The sequence below is a fragment of the Austrofundulus limnaeus genome, unplaced genomic scaffold (assembly GCF_001266775.1).
Source record: "Austrofundulus limnaeus strain Quisiro unplaced genomic scaffold, Austrofundulus_limnaeus-1.0 Scaffold225, whole genome shotgun sequence".
Lineage (NCBI taxonomy): Eukaryota > Metazoa > Chordata > Actinopteri > Cyprinodontiformes > Rivulidae > Austrofundulus > Austrofundulus limnaeus.
In genome coordinates, this window is record NW_013952627.1 from 375,506 (window position 1) to 391,829 (window position 16,324).

The following is a 16,324-nucleotide window of genomic DNA, read 5'->3' on the forward strand; positions in this document are numbered from 1 at the left end:
CTGATAACTCATGGAGGGTCAGGTTGTCAGCGAAGCAGAGTTCAGCTGGTGTTCTCACTGCGTGTATGTTCATTATTTTGTGTCTCAATTTATTAATTTGCTACATGTTCGATTCATGGTCGTATGTGTTTAAAGAAATAAACTAGAAAAAAATGTTTTAAAATAATTTAAAAGCATTCAACGTCTCTGCTGCAGTACCGTAGCCCCATCCTTGAAGATCTCTGTATTAACACATTTTTGAAGCTCTTGTGAGCCACATAAACTGCAGTGGCGGGTCACATTTGGCCCGTGGGCCTTGAGTTTGATGTGTTGTATGTTTTTGTGATTTTGGTGTCTGTGTGGATCAGGGCGGCTCTGTTGGTGTCCTCATCGAGTGGTACTGTGACCTTGATAGGGACTCCTCTGAGTGTAATCCTCAGTACAGCTTCACACGTTTGGACACGGACCTAAATAATTCAGTTACATCAGGATACAACTTCAGGTCTGTCTGTGAAACCCCTCAGGCCTCTGCCTCCACTCTGACCCTCCATCTTTCATTAAGTGAGCTATCCTCCTACAGGTATGCCAGGTACTACAAGGATAAAAATGGGGAAACCTTTCGCACGCTGTACAAAGTGTACGGGATCCGTTTTGATATAATGATCAATGGCCAGGTAAAGCAGAGGCGAGCACTTTTTATAAGATTCAACTGATCCCAGTAAATGTCTTGTTAATGTTTTACAGGCTGGGAAATTCAATATTGTTCCTACAATAATAGCTATTGGCTCTGGTGTTGCTCTGATTGGTATAGTAAGTCGTTTATTTACCATTTTTATTAGTTTTCCGGCAGATATTTGATTATCAAGTCACCACATTTTCTGTTTTTTTTTTTTCAGGGGGCTTTTGTCTGCGACATGATTTTACTGTACATGATGAACACTAGCTCCTTCTACCGAGAGAGGAAATTTGAAATAATCAACTTCAAGTATGAATCATTGCATGCACATTTTTATTTGACTAGTAAGCCTTTTTTTTCACATGCTCAACTCTTTGATTCTGTGTTGCAGAAAGGAACGCAGCAAACCAAAAGATGGGAAAACAGGACAGCGGGACAAGAGGTCCAGGAAACCCGGAGCAGAGAAAGACGCCGCCAACTCCATCAAACAACAAGAGGAGACAGAAGTCACCGTGGAACATCCTCTGCCTCCTGAAGAGAACCGGGGTCTCACCATTCCACGCAACACAGGCCAGAGATACTCTTCTGTTCGGGCCAAACCAGGCGCGACGGCACCAAAACCTCACATCACCTTCTCCACATAGAACTAGGTTTCACAGCAAGATGGGAGACAGGTGTGTGTTTACACTGAAGGAGGTGGAGACTGAACCTGGCTTCACCTGGAGAACAGCTCAGCTCTGAAAGGACCAGGGAACTGATGTGTTCAGGTGCTGCGCAACAAAAGAATGTTGTCAGTTCAGAAAGTGAAACTCGTTATAAATTCATTACATGTAGAGTGAAATATATCACGAATTTATTTCTTGTAATTTTGATAATTATGGCTTATAAATAATTTAAAAAAAAGGTTTGTGTCTCATGTAATTTGAATATTACATTGGCAGCTTTTGGTAAAAATCAACAGAAGTGTCCAAATATTACTCAGAAGTATGTTTTTAAAAGGCTTCAGTAGAAGTAGAAGTATCAACTCAAGCTTTTTACTCAAGTAAATATGTAAAAATGGTTTTTAAAAGTGAATGTAAGACAAAAACTCAGGTTGCACCACAGGGGTCTATAGTGCACACCTCTACCTCCCCAAAAACATTTTTAAGGCCATAATGTTATATAAAAATGTTAATGATGAAAAATGTGGGATGCACTAGGCCAGTGCAGACCCCCCACCCCCTTTCTTGTTCAAGCCAACCTGAGACTCTCCCTCAGCCCCGCCCATCTCCCACTACTCCCCACTTCTCCCAAAGATGAGCCCAACCTTTACATTTTTAAAATCAAAAATAATAAAAGAATACAATAATKAGTTCCAAACTTTTATCTGGACAATGGAAATTTAAAAAAGAACAGTTATACGGAGTCCTCCAGACTCTGTATTTCCAGACAAAATGCAAACATGACTTTCATCTGAAAAAGAGGATCTTGTCTCCTGGGTCCAGGTAAGACACCTATGAAGTCTCTGCTTCAGGAGAGGCTTCGCTTGAACAATGAGACATTTCTGGTCCATCTAGTTCAAAAGAAATGAGCTCTGGCTCAAACTGCCAGAAGCTGGCTGCAGTATTCTRATTTTCTAAGACACTGGATTTTGATTTGTAACCCATTAGCAAAATTACAAGAAATAAAGGCTTGAAATATTTCACTGTGWGCTGAAACTATATAAGTTTCACTTTCTGGATTGACAAGAAAAAACAATTTTTTCACAATAGTCTAATTGTTTTGGCTGCACCTGTAGACAGGTGGAGACAGCAGATCCACCATTCCTCATAAAACTGCTGAAAAGAAACATGGTTTCATATTTGTCATAAAAAAAATGCCAAACTATCAGCTTGGTTGGATTGACATTAAATAAGCACAGCTTTTAATCTGTCTAACAGAAGTCTCAAACGTTGTTTTCCTACTTAAGTTAAAGCCAATAAAGTATAAAAAACATAGAGATTTAAAAAATAAAAGCAAATATTCACAAATCTTAAACACTAAAATATGACTAAATGTGAAAAAGTCCCAATAAGGACATTTTATTAATGAGGCATCATAAGGGGTTAATTCTACACAAACTCTGTATATAAATACATTTTTAGTGGGAAAATGCATGACATGCAGGAGCCACAAGCATATTTACAGTTGACTGAGTGAAACTTATCTACTGTGATCAAGTGGGGTTTTTCCTGAGTGTTAAATGTATTTTGTGGTTCAAGAACTTACTTTTGTTTTAAATCTGTCTCTTTATTTATTAAATGTACTTAATTCTTTAAAACACATTTGTCATGTTGATTTGACGGACACAAATGATCCATGAAAACAGATTGTAAAGACATGTTTATTCACAGCTGCTATCATATTACACATGAAATTGATTTCGCATTTTACTGTTATTAAATTAATAATTGTGGCTAAAGCCTTGGCATGGATGTCACCAAGAATAGAACTAGAGTTACATGATAAGAGTTCGTAACAAATGGTAGATTTGGAGCAAGAAATAAGGGAAGACGAGCAATCCTCTAAAAATCAACAGCTCACTACAGAAACGTTTTCACAATAAGGTCTATCTACATACAGCAGACTAGACAAACCTAATGCACTAAAGAGCTTTTTATCGAAATGGTTTTGTGTGTTTTGTGGTAACTTCATCTCAGTATACATGCACCATCCCGTACAAAAATGTCCAGAACAGGACGTAGGTGAAAAGCCCCCCGACAAGGCCTCCGGTGAAAAGCAGCCGCCGAGACTTAAAGCATTTGTTCCACCGCCGCCCGGCCTTGAGGATGAGCAGCAGCGAGAGCAGGAAAGAAGAGAGGAAATAAAACACGAAGCCGTAGAGTCCCGTCAAGCCCAGGATGCCGGCTGTCGCTCCAGACAGAGCGGACACGGAGGTGCGGCAGTAGTCCAGCACGGCGGCGTTGCCCCTCACCGACACTTCACTGATGAACTGTGGTCCCTCACGCTTGGCCCCGACTCCTGCCATCTTCTCTGGCTCTGGTCGTGGTCCACAGGAGTGTGCTGCAGTAACAAAGGACAAAACAACAAGTATTAACTACAAGCTTGGTGATAAAAATTCAATATAGTTTAGGTTTACTGCAGCCACTTGTCTTCAGGTTCAGATCCAAGACCTGTGGTAAGTTTACAATGTCAAGAACATAGAGTTTAATCTCATATTTCTGAGTACTTGTAGAAAATAAAGCCAAGTCCTAATGCACTGATAATTACATTAATAATGCAACACAGACAGTTATTTGGCCATGTTCACAACCTTTGATCTTAAGGATTTCTTTTAAACATGGAAGACTCTTCTTTATGTGATCTATTTTAACTTGTTAACAACAGGTTGGAATAGGGGAAATTCACTTTAATCACATTACAGAAAGTACCAACTAACATATTGTATATCCATGAACCTTTGCCTGATTTTTCTGAAGGTTTAAGATAAACTTTTAAACTGACTGATAACTCAGGTCTTAAGTAGACGTAAACCCCCAAAATCATTTGAGTCGTCAGAACAAACTGTTATCCCTCCACCTGAAAAATGACTAAATACCCTATAAATTTTAATAGTTGATAAAAATTTACTGATTAATACTTTTCTAACAAAGCATTTTAAACATTCACTTAAGAATATGTACTTAAAAATTTCATTAGAAATAGTAGAAATTATACCTTTACTTCAATGAAAAWTTAGGATAAAATATATATGAATATAAATACGTTTTAAACAAATGTTCTTTATGTTGATAAACCTTTGTTTTATCACATACGTCTTTGCTAAATAATGTAATTTACTTGCTACTTACTTTAGTTGTGATTTTTAATTTGCACATAACCATTCCAGGTTTTAAACATGATTTAAAACAAGTCATTTGTCAACAAGTTGGAGCTAAAGCGACCACAATGAATGAAGACCTCTTTAGTGACAGGTCTTAGCTTAGGCCTAAATCAAGCTAAAGAATAAAAACACACAAAAAAATCAAATACTTACATAAATGTTAGAAACACCAAACAACAACAGAGTTATTAAAGCTACCATAATTTGACCATGAAGCCAGACTGCATTTAACAGCGTTATTTTAACATTCAATCACTGCTAATGCTAACACAGCTAATTGTCCATGCTAACCGCTAACAGCACTAAAAACTCACCTATTTAAAACCTTTATCAGCTCCTCGCGACAATGTTATAATATTATTACACAAAAAAGTGACTTCATATCCTTAAATATCAACGTTTCTTTAGGACATAACAGCTGACATAGCACAGAAACGGCGCATTCATTACTAGACTGCTGACACTCATAAACCAAAGTCATCCATGCTCCAACACAAGTGCATTCTGGGTAAAAGGGAGGAGCCTGGAACGGAAGCGACTTTTTGATGCGTTTACGTACACTGAAAAGTTGGAAAGTACAGAGAAAAACTCAACATTGAGGCATAAAGCATGAGCAACAGAAAAAAAAAAATTAAAAAGACACGTTGCCACATAAAATGACCATGAAGAGATAACATTTAAACAAAACTAAAAGTAATGAACACGGCTAATTGTGCATGTAAATTGGCCAAATTACAGTATGAAACAAATAAACACAATGAAAAGTAGAAAAAAACGAAACAAAGAAGTAGATTTTAAACTAAATATATAACAGGACAGTGATAAAGCAACATAAAAACAAAAATAAAATAAAAAAGTACTATTATAGATGTGCAAAAGGACAATGAAAATATTAATAAAATTGTTCAAAACATCCCATTAACTGTTTGTCCGTATCCACTGAAGCACAAAAAGAATGAATCGTCTTTATTTAGCCTAAATCAYCACAGTGTAACAGCGCTCACATAAAACTTGATTATCCGATTTTTTTAATGTTCGTGAACGTAGCAGTGCAGACTTTGCTTTCAGGATGAAGTCCACCAGTTAGCTGAGAGCAGAMATGTCTAACTTTATCCTGGGAATAGATGTAGGAACCACTTCGGTTAAAGCCGTCCTGTTAGCAGCCGACTCCAGGAGTGTCGTTGAGAGCCGGTCTTTACCGACTGCTGCCGAAATAAGCGACAACAGCGGGATAAAGGTGAGCTGCTGACTCCGTGCTGCTGAACCCTGCTACACACCTGGATGCGAAATATAAACACAAAGACGCACTTCTGAGTCTCTGCGCGTGTGTTTGTGTGTGCGTCGCAGGCTAGAGAGCAGGATACGGGTCGGATAATCAGCGCGGTGAACAGGTGTGTTTCTGAGCTGCCCAGAGGCAAACTGAAGCGGGTCAGCAGCATCGGGCTGACCGGACAGATGCACGGAGTTCTGCTGTGGAAGGAGAAAAGCGGTAAATAAATCTACTTCCTGCCTGGTGAGCAGAGGCGCATCTAGAGTTTTATAGCTGYGGGGGTTGTACGTCGAGAGCGTTCATTTAACTTGAAGTTGCAGTTTTGATTTAAAAAAACATCCTTTACGATCACCAGCTGAAAAGTTGTAATTATTTTTTTCAGTAAAAGCTTCACTTGACTGGAATAAAATACCAGAAAGCATAAGAACCTATGGATCCTTCAAATTATTCTAAAATACCACCTGTGTGTATTTGTCCACCTGACTTGTGTGACAGCTCAGGTGGTTTTTGGGGACCCCTGCTGGTGGAACAGCTCCTCAGTCTGGTTATGTCTGGGTTCAGCTCTGATTTGCTGCTGTGGGTCCTGAATCCCCGCTGCATCAAACCCTGTCGTTTCTGAGGTGTAAACCCACGAAGCCAGCTGTTCATGTGTGCCTCTCGTGTCACAGGTTGTAACTGGTCCGGCGGGAACTTTTTCACAGCCAGAGACACCAGTCAGCTGATCACGTGGCAGGATGGACGCTGCAGCTGTGACTTCCTGTCATCCCTTCCCAAACCAGACTCTCATCTGAGCGTGGCCACAGGATTCGGCTGCGCAACAGTCCTCTGGTACACGAGGCGCAGGTCGGCTCTCGCTATCCCGCGGTCCGCTCTCAGGCAACATTTTGCTCCGGCAATGGAGAGGTCACGTGTGGTTTCCCTGCAGGCCTGAGTTCCTGGAGGAGTTCACGGTCGCCGGTACGATCCAGGACTACGTGGTGTCCATGCTGTGTGGTTTGGAGACGTGCGTGATGACGCCTCAGAATGCTGCCAGCTGGGGCTTCTTCAACACTGTGACCAATCAGTGGAACCAGAACATGTAGGTCTTCGAAACATTYGCTCATCACCTGCCATCACAGTTTTAAACTAATGACCGGGTGGCAGCCATGTTGGCAAAACCTTGAAATTAACCTTATGTTGCAAGATGTCACACTCAGAGTAAATGTTGTGAAAGGCTCTCAGCTACTACCACTGCAGATTTTAGCTCAATATACAGGGCGAGTCAAAAGTCTCAGGACACCCTTTTATTTCAGAAACAAAGCCATATGGGAGGGGACCTATCTTTTAGGYCAGGGGTCTGCAACCTTTACAATCAAAGGAGCCRTTTGTGCTCCTTGGCTCACTAATAAAATGTGTCCGGAGCTGCAAAACAAGCTACAACTGTGATTATCAAGTGGTGGTCCGTGGGCTTTTTCAAGGCCTTTTCGGGAAACTTTACAGTCAGTGGAGGAGACGTTAAAAAATATTTTTATATTATTTATTATTATACACATCAGAAAAAATAAAAAGACCATTCATTTAAACAAGAAAAATACTGTTTATAGTTTATAACGAATTTCATAAAAACAACTGAATTATTCAGGCATTTTTTTTTCTTATTATGTAGTCTTCAAATTATTTATAGGTAATTTGATGGATTTGAGAGAAATATCATAGAAAGAAATTAGAATATTTAAGTGAACAACAGGCTAGCATGAGCTAACGTTTCACTTTTTGTATTAGTAGTATTGATCACATATTTGCATACAAATTTATTTCTGTCGTGGGTAAAAAAAAATGTTCTGTTATGTTTGGTCACATTTTCAAAGAGCCACTGCAGAGGGACCAAAGAGCCACGGGTTGCAGACTTCTATTTTAGGCTATGTCCATAACATAGCCGCCATCTTGAAAGGTGCCATATTGGATCATATTCAAACGTTTCTAATAGGAATGGGGTCATGTAGCATTTCAACGAGTAGACTTTTGTCAGAAATGGATTGCTGCCTCAGAAAGCTGGAGGGAAAATAAAAACAAATGCAAAAATTAAATCTAATAAATGTTTTAACTCATCATGAAATCTAATCTGTTTTTCAATCATTTTAAAATGTAATTTACAATATTGTATTGATTTAAGAGAGCTTTAAAATGTTTCACTTTATTTGTTCTGTTACCATCAAGTTTGTTGAAAAGTTGTTTTTTTCAGTGGGAACATGATAGTGTTTAAAGCATGTTAATAAAACTCATATGATAAACAAATGTAATAATTATTAAATAGTGATTAATAGTGAAAAACATTCTAAAAGTTCAAGTTTCTTTATATATTTTGGAGCATTGTTTGTAGGTTTGCAAGTGGGGAGGGTCCCTGGTCATAAGCTAAAGCTGTTTGGGGGGCGGCATGGCACCGCTGGTCTAAAGGATCGATTCCCTCACCCATTATTTGCTGGGGTATTTAGATATTTCATTTTCCCTGTTCTTATTGAAATAAAAGGCTGTCTTGATACTTTTGACTCACCCTGTATTGACAGATATAGCAAACGATCTGTTCAGAGGTTCATGATATTTTGCTAACAGGCAGACAGAATGGATGCCGTGGTAAATCAGGCTGACTCTAAAAGTTAATCAGCTGTAGATGTCAGCCCAGTAATTAGTCTGGACGTGTCATTGACGTTTTTTATGTGGTTTATGAGATGTTTGCTRACAGCCTGCRTGTGTGTCAGATGGGTAAAAACCACCGTCTGTCTTCATTTTTTGTAAACAATAAACATGTCAAGTTTCCTGTTTTCAGAGACCGTTTATGTCACGAAAGACCAAATGTGTTAAAACTGTTCTGAGGCCTGTGGTTTGAGTCTAAAAACTACTGAACAGTTTGCCAAATCAAAGCTCTGTGTATCTTAAGGCTCTGTCACACTGTAACGTTTAAAGTTATGATGACTTTTGCTCATTTACAGTATGCATACGTCCAAWAGAGGATTCCAGTAGATTTTTTCTTTTCCATCTTAAGCGTAGATACCTTCAGTGTTGGATAACAGTTTCATAAGTTGTCTCAAACGTTATAATGCGACAGGGCTCTTACACAACAACTACTCTGTGTGTGTTTACGTTGTAGTCTGAAGGCTGCCGGCTTCCCTTTGCGCTTGCTTCCTCGCTGCGTTCCATCTGGCAGCTTGGCGGGTCGGACGTGTTCTGCCTGGCACGGCGTTCCTGCTGGTACACCTGTAGCAGCCGCGCTGGGAGACTTCCAGTGCTCCGTCTACTCCTGCATGAGAGCGCCGACGGATGCAGGTGAAGCGGGAAGTCCGGGCATCACTTTGAGGCCGGCTTCACAGTTAATGCTTTCAGTGCATTAAATGTTTATCTGTTCATCTGCCAGCAGCACTAAAGCCAACTCTCTGTTAGCTGAAGGAACGATTTAATGATTCGACAGAGCTGATGGCCATTATACAATAAAAAACACTTACTGATAATTGTCTGTAAATCTACTTAGAGCTAGTGAGCTGTAGAAACTTCCAGAAGTATCCATAACCGTTGGACTTTTCCATATATTGTCACATTAAAACCACAAACATTAATATGTTTCATTGGAATTTAATGTGAAAGACCAACACAAAGTGGTATACTCTGTCAAATATGGTGGTAAATGGTGGTGGCAGCATCATGCTCTGGGGGTGCGTTTCTTCAGCAGGGACAGGGGAGATGGTCAGAGTTGATGGGAAGATAGATAGAGCTAAATACACGGCAATCTTGGAGGAAAACCTGTTGGAGTCTGAAAAAGCCTTGAGACTGGGGTGGAGGTCCACCTTCCAGCAGGACAACAACACTAAACATAAAGCCAGGGCTACAATGGAATGGTTTAAAACAAAACATATTCATGAATCATGTGTTAGAATGGCCCAGTCCAGACCTAAACCCAATCTGAAAACTGCTGATCACAAACACTCTCCATCTAATCTGACTGAGCTTGAGCTGTCACTACATACTCTAATTAATTGAAGCAAAAGGTGGTTCCACAAAGTATTGACTCAGTGCGGCTGAATACTTCTGTACACCTCATTTTTTTATTTTTAAAAAATGTTTTGAATCATATATAATTTTCTTTCCACTTCGCAAATGTATACCACTTGGTCTGTCCAATGAAGTATACTTATGTTTGTAGTTGTAATGTGACAAAATATGGAAAAGCTCAAGGGGTATGAATACTTTTGCAAGACACCATGTATATAAATACATATATTTTTTCATTTAAATTTCCCAGTCCTTAACATCAGCACGTCCGCCCAGTTGACCTTCTCCATGCCCGCTGACTTCACGCCTCCGGACTCTCCTCGGCCGGAGTCGTCTGTTTCCTATTTCCCCTACTTCAGCTCCTCGTACCTGGCAGTGGCTGCGTCGCTCAACGGAGGGAAYGTGCTCGCCACTTTCGTGGAAACGTTGAAGACTTGGACGAGAGAGCTCGGTGTGTATTTTAGTATCGAAACAAACACACAAGCCAGCTCTCCTTGGAGCTCTGCAGCTCAGATAGGTTTTACAGAACAAACAAGTTTAAATGGGTCACATCTATCAGGATGCTGTGCCTAAARTAGTGATACAAAAACTCAGAATCAGATCTGGAACAGTGTAAAGAAGGCTTATGTTTAGGGGTGTCCCGAGACTATCTCAAACTGAGTATAAATACTTCAGTGTGGGTACTCGTCAATCCCGAGCATCGATACTGAGTACTTACTGAACTTTACTAAATCTTTCACAATGACATTAAAAACACGTTTCTTTTATTTAGAACATGATAGCTCTCCTTTATACACATACAGCCCCTCTGGATCAAATCAAACATACAGCATGAAAACTGGCGTAACATTTTGTTGCAATTTGTGTGATGCTTTTAAAAAATGGAACTGACCATTTTTACAATAGAAATAAAAAAAACTATGACATCAAATGGTGTACGAGGGTATCAGACTCCAGCATCAGGGCATTTTGTGTTTGCTCGTAAGTGCTGGTCCTGGGGCACCACTACTTATGTTTGTTGTGTAAATATATTGATGACTAGAAGATCATCAGCTTGAATAAATCAATCAACATCATTAAAAGTACATTAAATTTCAAAACAACTTATGGCTATCTTCCAAAACAATTCTTTTCCGCAGAACTTTGTAATTGATACCAAGAAAAATTTCATTATTTCACGATGCCATAGATACACACTAAACAAAATGGTTACATGTTATATTTTTAATTAGACAATAAGTAACAAATAGTTTATTTCTTCCTAACGTGCTGTGACTGGATGGCACAACGCTGCACTGAGTGTTGGCCTATTTGCTCCTGTTTCGTTACTTCTTGGAATTTCAAGCTTTTTGTTTCTGTTAATACGTTTTAAAGAACCACTTAATTGAAAATAGGATCAAATACATTCGTCCGATTTTTTTTATAAGTGTGTTGATGCTCATAATCATCACTTGACACATTTCGCTCGCTGTCATTCGTTGAGGGGCTTTGTCTATATATCATTTCCTGGTTTTCCAACACACATTATGTTGATTCGATGTTAGTTTGGGATAAAAAAATTTATCCATATCCCTACATTTAGCAAAAGCAAACAAACCGTCTTAAAAATTGTTGTAAACCGAGCGATGAGCAAGAGTTACTGACCAGAAATGCTTTGGCCACACCCTCCTAAGCATTTACTGAATTAGCTGTAGCATCATCTCAAAAGCAACAATGTTCAGAACAGTATTATTTCATAAGTTTGCTCCCTTACCGGCTGCCTCTGATGTTTGTAAACATCTCAGTTTTGCACAGATTCACCCGTTTGGTTGACATATGAGCATCATGGTGGTCTTCAAAGAGCCAGTTTAACTTGAACTAAATCTGAAACATCACGTTCCTKGTCTCATTGCTACAGCTGAGCACAGCTAATAAACAATAACTGAGCTCTACATGGTATTTCCTGCATAGAAACATTGTTTAAACATGTCTTCTCATAAACACAGAAAGTATAACTGACTAAATGTGAAACAAATCATTTAAAAATACTATTAAACGTAAAAGTAAGAGAGTTTTACTCACTGCTGAGTTGTGGTGAGTAGCCGCCATTTTGAATTTTGAACTTTCCCACTTTGACAGAGAATTTGAGGGGACGTCCCATGACTTGTACATGGGAAATTCCCACTTCCCAGTATAACTGGGCCAGAGCAAAAGCACCTTGTAAAAGTTGTACTTTTTAACCCTGTGCACCTCCACCTAGTGGTTGGATGCTGTCATTTCACAGGTGAAACAATTGWCATGCATTATGCGAGATGTAGTTTCCAGTCTTATTTTAAGACATTAATGTGTCTTTAAAGCTTTTGCTGAYGACATAAAATGCTGAAGTGGGCAACATTTGGCCCGTGGGCCTTGAGTTTTTTTTTTACCCAATGTGACATATTTTGATATTTCCTGCAGGTTTGGAGCAGACTGACTCTTTCTTGTATGAGAAGCTGATCACCTGCGCCCTGCAGCAGGAAACCAGTGACCTGATGGTGAGTCCCACCGTCCTGGGGGAGAGACACGCCCCTGTGCGCCTGGGTCATGTGACCAACATCTCCACCTCCAACCTCTCCCTGGGTCACGTGTTCAGGGCGCTCTGCCGCGGCGTCCTGACCAACATCTCCTCCATGATGCCCGCAGAGCTTCTGCACCAGGCGGGGGTCTCCAGGATCGTAGGGTGCGGGAGCGCACTCGCTCGCAACGAGGTGCTCAGACAGGAAGTGGAGAAGACGTTTCCTCTGCAGGTGACGTACGGCGAGAACGCCGACTCRGCAGCCGGTGTGGCCATGGTCCTCTGTGACCGGCTTTAAATAAACTGAGAGAATCTCTGGTTTTTATAGAATCAGCTACACAATTTATTGGATTAATGACTTTGATTTGCTYAATTAAAACAGAAGCTGTAATTGGTAGGAGAAAAAAAATGAACGGTTTTACCAGAAAATTGTTTCAGTTATTAAAAAAACAGTCATCAGAATGAGAGCAAAACTTAACATTCCTTCAGTTTTTAGTAACTTTTGCAGCTCTTTCACACATTAACAGATAAATGTAACATTTTTAATTTTCTGCAAAAAAAATAATGCAGTGAATCCTAACGGTTCCTGACAGGGACAGAAAGTATTTATTCTCTGCTTTCTAATAAATACATTAATTTATTCTGGTGTTTGTATTACTTTGTAGTTCAGTCTGCATAATCTTTGCTGTTTCTGTGTATTTTATTTTAATTTAAACTCAGACTTCCTGCTTTTCAAACTGAATCAGTTTTAGATTTTAGTTCTTGTCATCTTTCAGCTTGTGTTGGTTTTATTCACATCATCCATGTGATCGCTTCGATAAAAGCAGTTTTGTCTCTTTGCTGCTCTGGAGTCTCTCCTGGTGCTGCGTGGACATCTTTATTCTGTCTTGTTTGGGTTGACAGAAAGTTCCTGCTCCCGGCACCATCTGCACTCCATGTTTAGTCCCCTCTGCAGTAGGTTACATGCAGTACCCAGGCAGAAGGCCTCTATTARTATTGCATTTTCAAATGCTCCCTGTATGTCCAAGAAGCAGCCAAGTGCATATTGTTCATGTGCCAGGCTGCCTTGTTCGCAAAACATCAATGTAAGGCTGTTTCTGTAGAAAGACCTGCCTGATATGCATGTTGTTTAGGACTTAAAGGTGATAACATTAGAATACCATCCCTTACATGTCGATCTATCAACCTCDCCATTCCCTTCAGCAAGAAGGATGTTAAGCTTATGGGTCTGAAAGATGAACAAATGTGACTTCTTATTGGAGAAAAGCAGACACAGTGTCAGCACAAACAGGAGGGCTAGTGATGGTTTAGGCTTGTTTTACAGTCGCACGACCTGAGTCGACCATATGATCTGTAGACCAAGTAAATCTAAAGTCAAACACCAGGTAAAAACAAGACAATGATTCCAAACACAGTAGCTGATCTACAATGGGACGAATGAAAAAAGAAATAAAAATAAATCTATGCAATGATGCAGATCTAAACCCGATGAGATCTCAGAGCTGAGCAGAAATAAACATCTATAAACCTCAAAGAACTGAAACCAGGCTGTAAAAAAAGAAGAAAAAAAAGAGTATCTGCAAATTATTAATAGACTGATACAATCAGACAAAACCACAGCTCAGAGAGATTGCTGCAAAGAGACAATCGACAAGCGGTTGAACCATGAGGAGGACTTAGTTTATCACACAGTCGTTTGGAGATTTTACACCAGGAGCTACATCTGAAGACCAGATCCTTTTTTATCAAGTTCTGACACTGAAAGACAAGGATTGACTTTAATTTGATCAAATGTTGACGAGTTGTTGAAAAATCCAGAGTTCAGCCTGGATTAAAATGTTAACAGATCTTTCTCTGTTGGAGGGTTTAGACACGCTCTGTCAAGTACAAAGGCATTATCAGGAATGAGCCAACTTTAACGGTCAGTACTGCTACAGTAACTGATCAGACACACCCTTCAGTGAAGCTGCAGCAGGCAGACAGGAGTTTGAGCCTCTGTCTTCAGTGATGTAATGGTTTCAAACCATTGTGGTACTGCCAAGGAGGCGCTTGTGTCGGTGTGCCCTATTTAACTGTGAGGCACAAAAAGGAAGTGCTCCTCTGAGAAGAAACCGACATAAGAACACGCATGAAGTTGTGCATAACCACACAGAGTCACAGGACCAGAAACACACACACACACAGATGGACAGAAAACTGAAATGAAAGTGCAAAGAGGCGCCATAAGAAACACAGGAAGCTCTACAGCAACTTCATGGACTGAAAAACTAAAGATTTTCCACTCATTCGACAGCTTACCTAGTTTCAAACACTGAGTGGTGAGTTTCAAATTAGTTTTTTTTATTTATTTACTTGTTGAGGACTTGAATAACTTCTGCAGCTCAGGGTAAATCAGCTGTTTGCTGCAGCCATCATGTCAGATGATCTGCCTGCTGTGGYATGTTTGCTGGGTTCCTCTGAGCAGGGAGGGTCAGTCCAGCATCCTTTCAAGCACTCAGGAGCGCATTAATGCACTCTTATGTGGGAGCTTATCTGTGGAGGGAGGGCGGGTCACTTCAGCCTGGTCCGGCTGTCTTCTGTCCGCTTGGCGTCATGTGAAGCGAGCATCTTGTGAGAACAACACGCTCAGATTCTATTGTTTTTGGTTTGGAATTGGAAATCAGATTTTAATATTGAAAGAAGAAAAACCAAAGAGGGAAGGCTGATTTCTGGTGAGTCTGATCAATTTTAATGGATCATCTTAAATCCTGAAGGTCATCTTAAATGTTCTGTACGCAGTGCAATAAAATTAAATCTGATGTTGTTGTTTTTTTATTATTATTTAAATGGACTGCTTTCATTTTGAGGGTTTTGTTGCATTTTATTTTTAGCTTTAATGAAGACAGAGAAAATGTGAATTATCCTCCTGTGATTGTTGTTGTCTCACATTACTGCGCCTCATGAATCAATAAGTTCAGTTATATTACAGCAGGAAGTAGACAGTACATGTTCTTGCACAAAACACTTAAACCACAAACAATGGTGCTAGTGAAACTAGGCCTTAATACTTTTTACATCTGCAGCTGAACCGTTTGGCAAACTAGACAAGTTTTAAAATCAAAAATAAGCGTTTCTTTTTACATTTCTTATGTAAGTTCCTCTTGTGATGTTTTTAGAATCCTATGATTTTGAATTATTTCCCATTTTTCAGACTGAAAAGCAGAACAAAATGCCACCAGAGACGCCTGGTTTGAACATTAGTCACCCGGTCTGATTCAGTTTGGGGAGAATCCTCTGCATCTTGTCTGAGTTGGTTTCTTTAGAAAAGCGTTTGTGTTCATGGAAACGCTCTTCTAAATAAACTGCTTTGTTAGTCATAAGAGGAAGAAAACATCACATGTCTGAAAAAACGTTGGCCTTAAAGAACACAGAGAGGCGATAATCTGTGTTGCTTTTTCACAGTTTCCTGAAGTTCCCTCCAATTGGTAACTTAATTTAAACCATATCTCGTTTTAATTTCTTTACATTATTTACTTTCTGTTTTGTTGCCTGACACCCTGAAATTTCAAAGGATTTTTATTTTGATTAGAAGCACTGGACCAACACAAAATACTCCAGATTAATAAAACGACAAAGGAAGAAAAACAAAAAAAACTTAAGAGTGTAGGCAAGAGGCATCATGAAGACCAAGAAACTCACGTAGACATAGATACTAGGATTTAAAAGTACTTTTTTTGGACATCAACTTAAGTAAAAATGTAAAAGCACTGGTTTTAAAAGTATAAAAGTAAAAGTCGGGGAAAAAACATTGAGGACAAAAGCTTCAGCTCAGGGGTCTGTACTTCACAACCCCACCTATAAACATGACTATAATGTTATATTTAAATGTTAATATTAATCATGTACAAACCAATAGGGCAGGGGGGTCTGCAACCTTTATGATCAAAAGAGCGATTTCTACTCCTTGGCTCACAGATTAAATGTGTTCAGAGCGCAAAACAAGCT

The 16,324-nt window shown here is 39.6% G+C and overlaps 4 protein-coding genes across 5 annotated transcripts in view; 3 read left to right on the forward strand and 1 right to left on the reverse strand.

The window, feature by feature from the left end:
- p2rx5 (purinergic receptor P2X, ligand-gated ion channel, 5) overlaps positions 1–3,196 on the forward strand; it is a gene marked incomplete in the record, with an annotated part of 11,540 nt that extends 8,344 nt beyond the window's left edge. Inside the window, 5 exon segments of the mRNA XM_014019628.1 lie at positions 348–481; positions 560–653; positions 724–789; positions 876–964; positions 1,047–3,196. Coding sequence (XP_013875082.1) covers positions 348–481; positions 560–653; positions 724–789; positions 876–964; positions 1,047–1,299 — 636 coding nt within the window.
- emc6 (ER membrane protein complex subunit 6) lies at positions 3,000–5,020 on the reverse strand. Its single transcript, XM_014019630.1, has 2 exons — positions 4,832–5,020; positions 3,000–3,697 (listed from the first exon to the last, which is right to left on the reverse strand). The coding sequence occupies exon 2, from the start codon at positions 3,660–3,662 to the stop codon at positions 3,330–3,332; it is 333 nt and encodes a 110-aa protein (XP_013875084.1). The 5' UTR covers positions 3,663–3,697; positions 4,832–5,020; the 3' UTR covers positions 3,000–3,329.
- A 328-nt stretch (positions 5,021–5,348) lies between these two features.
- shpk (sedoheptulokinase) lies at positions 5,349–12,981 on the forward strand. Its single transcript, XM_014019631.1, has 7 exons — positions 5,349–5,754; positions 5,865–6,006; positions 6,456–6,630; positions 6,713–6,865; positions 8,912–9,087; positions 10,058–10,258; positions 12,244–12,981. Exons 1-7 carry the CDS (start codon positions 5,617–5,619, stop codon positions 12,636–12,638), a joined length of 1,380 nt encoding a protein of 459 aa, XP_013875085.1. The 5' UTR covers positions 5,349–5,616; the 3' UTR covers positions 12,639–12,981.
- Positions 12,982–14,099: 1,118 nt separating this feature from the next.
- Positions 14,100–16,324, forward strand: part of trpv1 (transient receptor potential cation channel, subfamily V, member 1) — a 16,554-nt gene continuing 14,329 nt past the window's right edge. The window contains exon 1 of one of the 2 annotated variants that reach the window (XM_014019632.1): positions 14,100–14,658. The gene's annotated coding sequence lies outside the window, so the exon portion shown is untranslated. Of the gene's footprint in view, positions 14,659–14,894; positions 15,052–16,324 lie in introns of those variants that run through there. The other variant, XM_014019633.1, reaches the window with a different exon arrangement.

Excerpts from the sequence above, each read along its gene's own strand:
- emc6 (XM_014019630.1), bottom strand. The coding sequence starts at position 3,662 with ATGGCAGGAGTCGGGGCCAAGCGTGAGGGACCACAGTTCATCAGTGAA.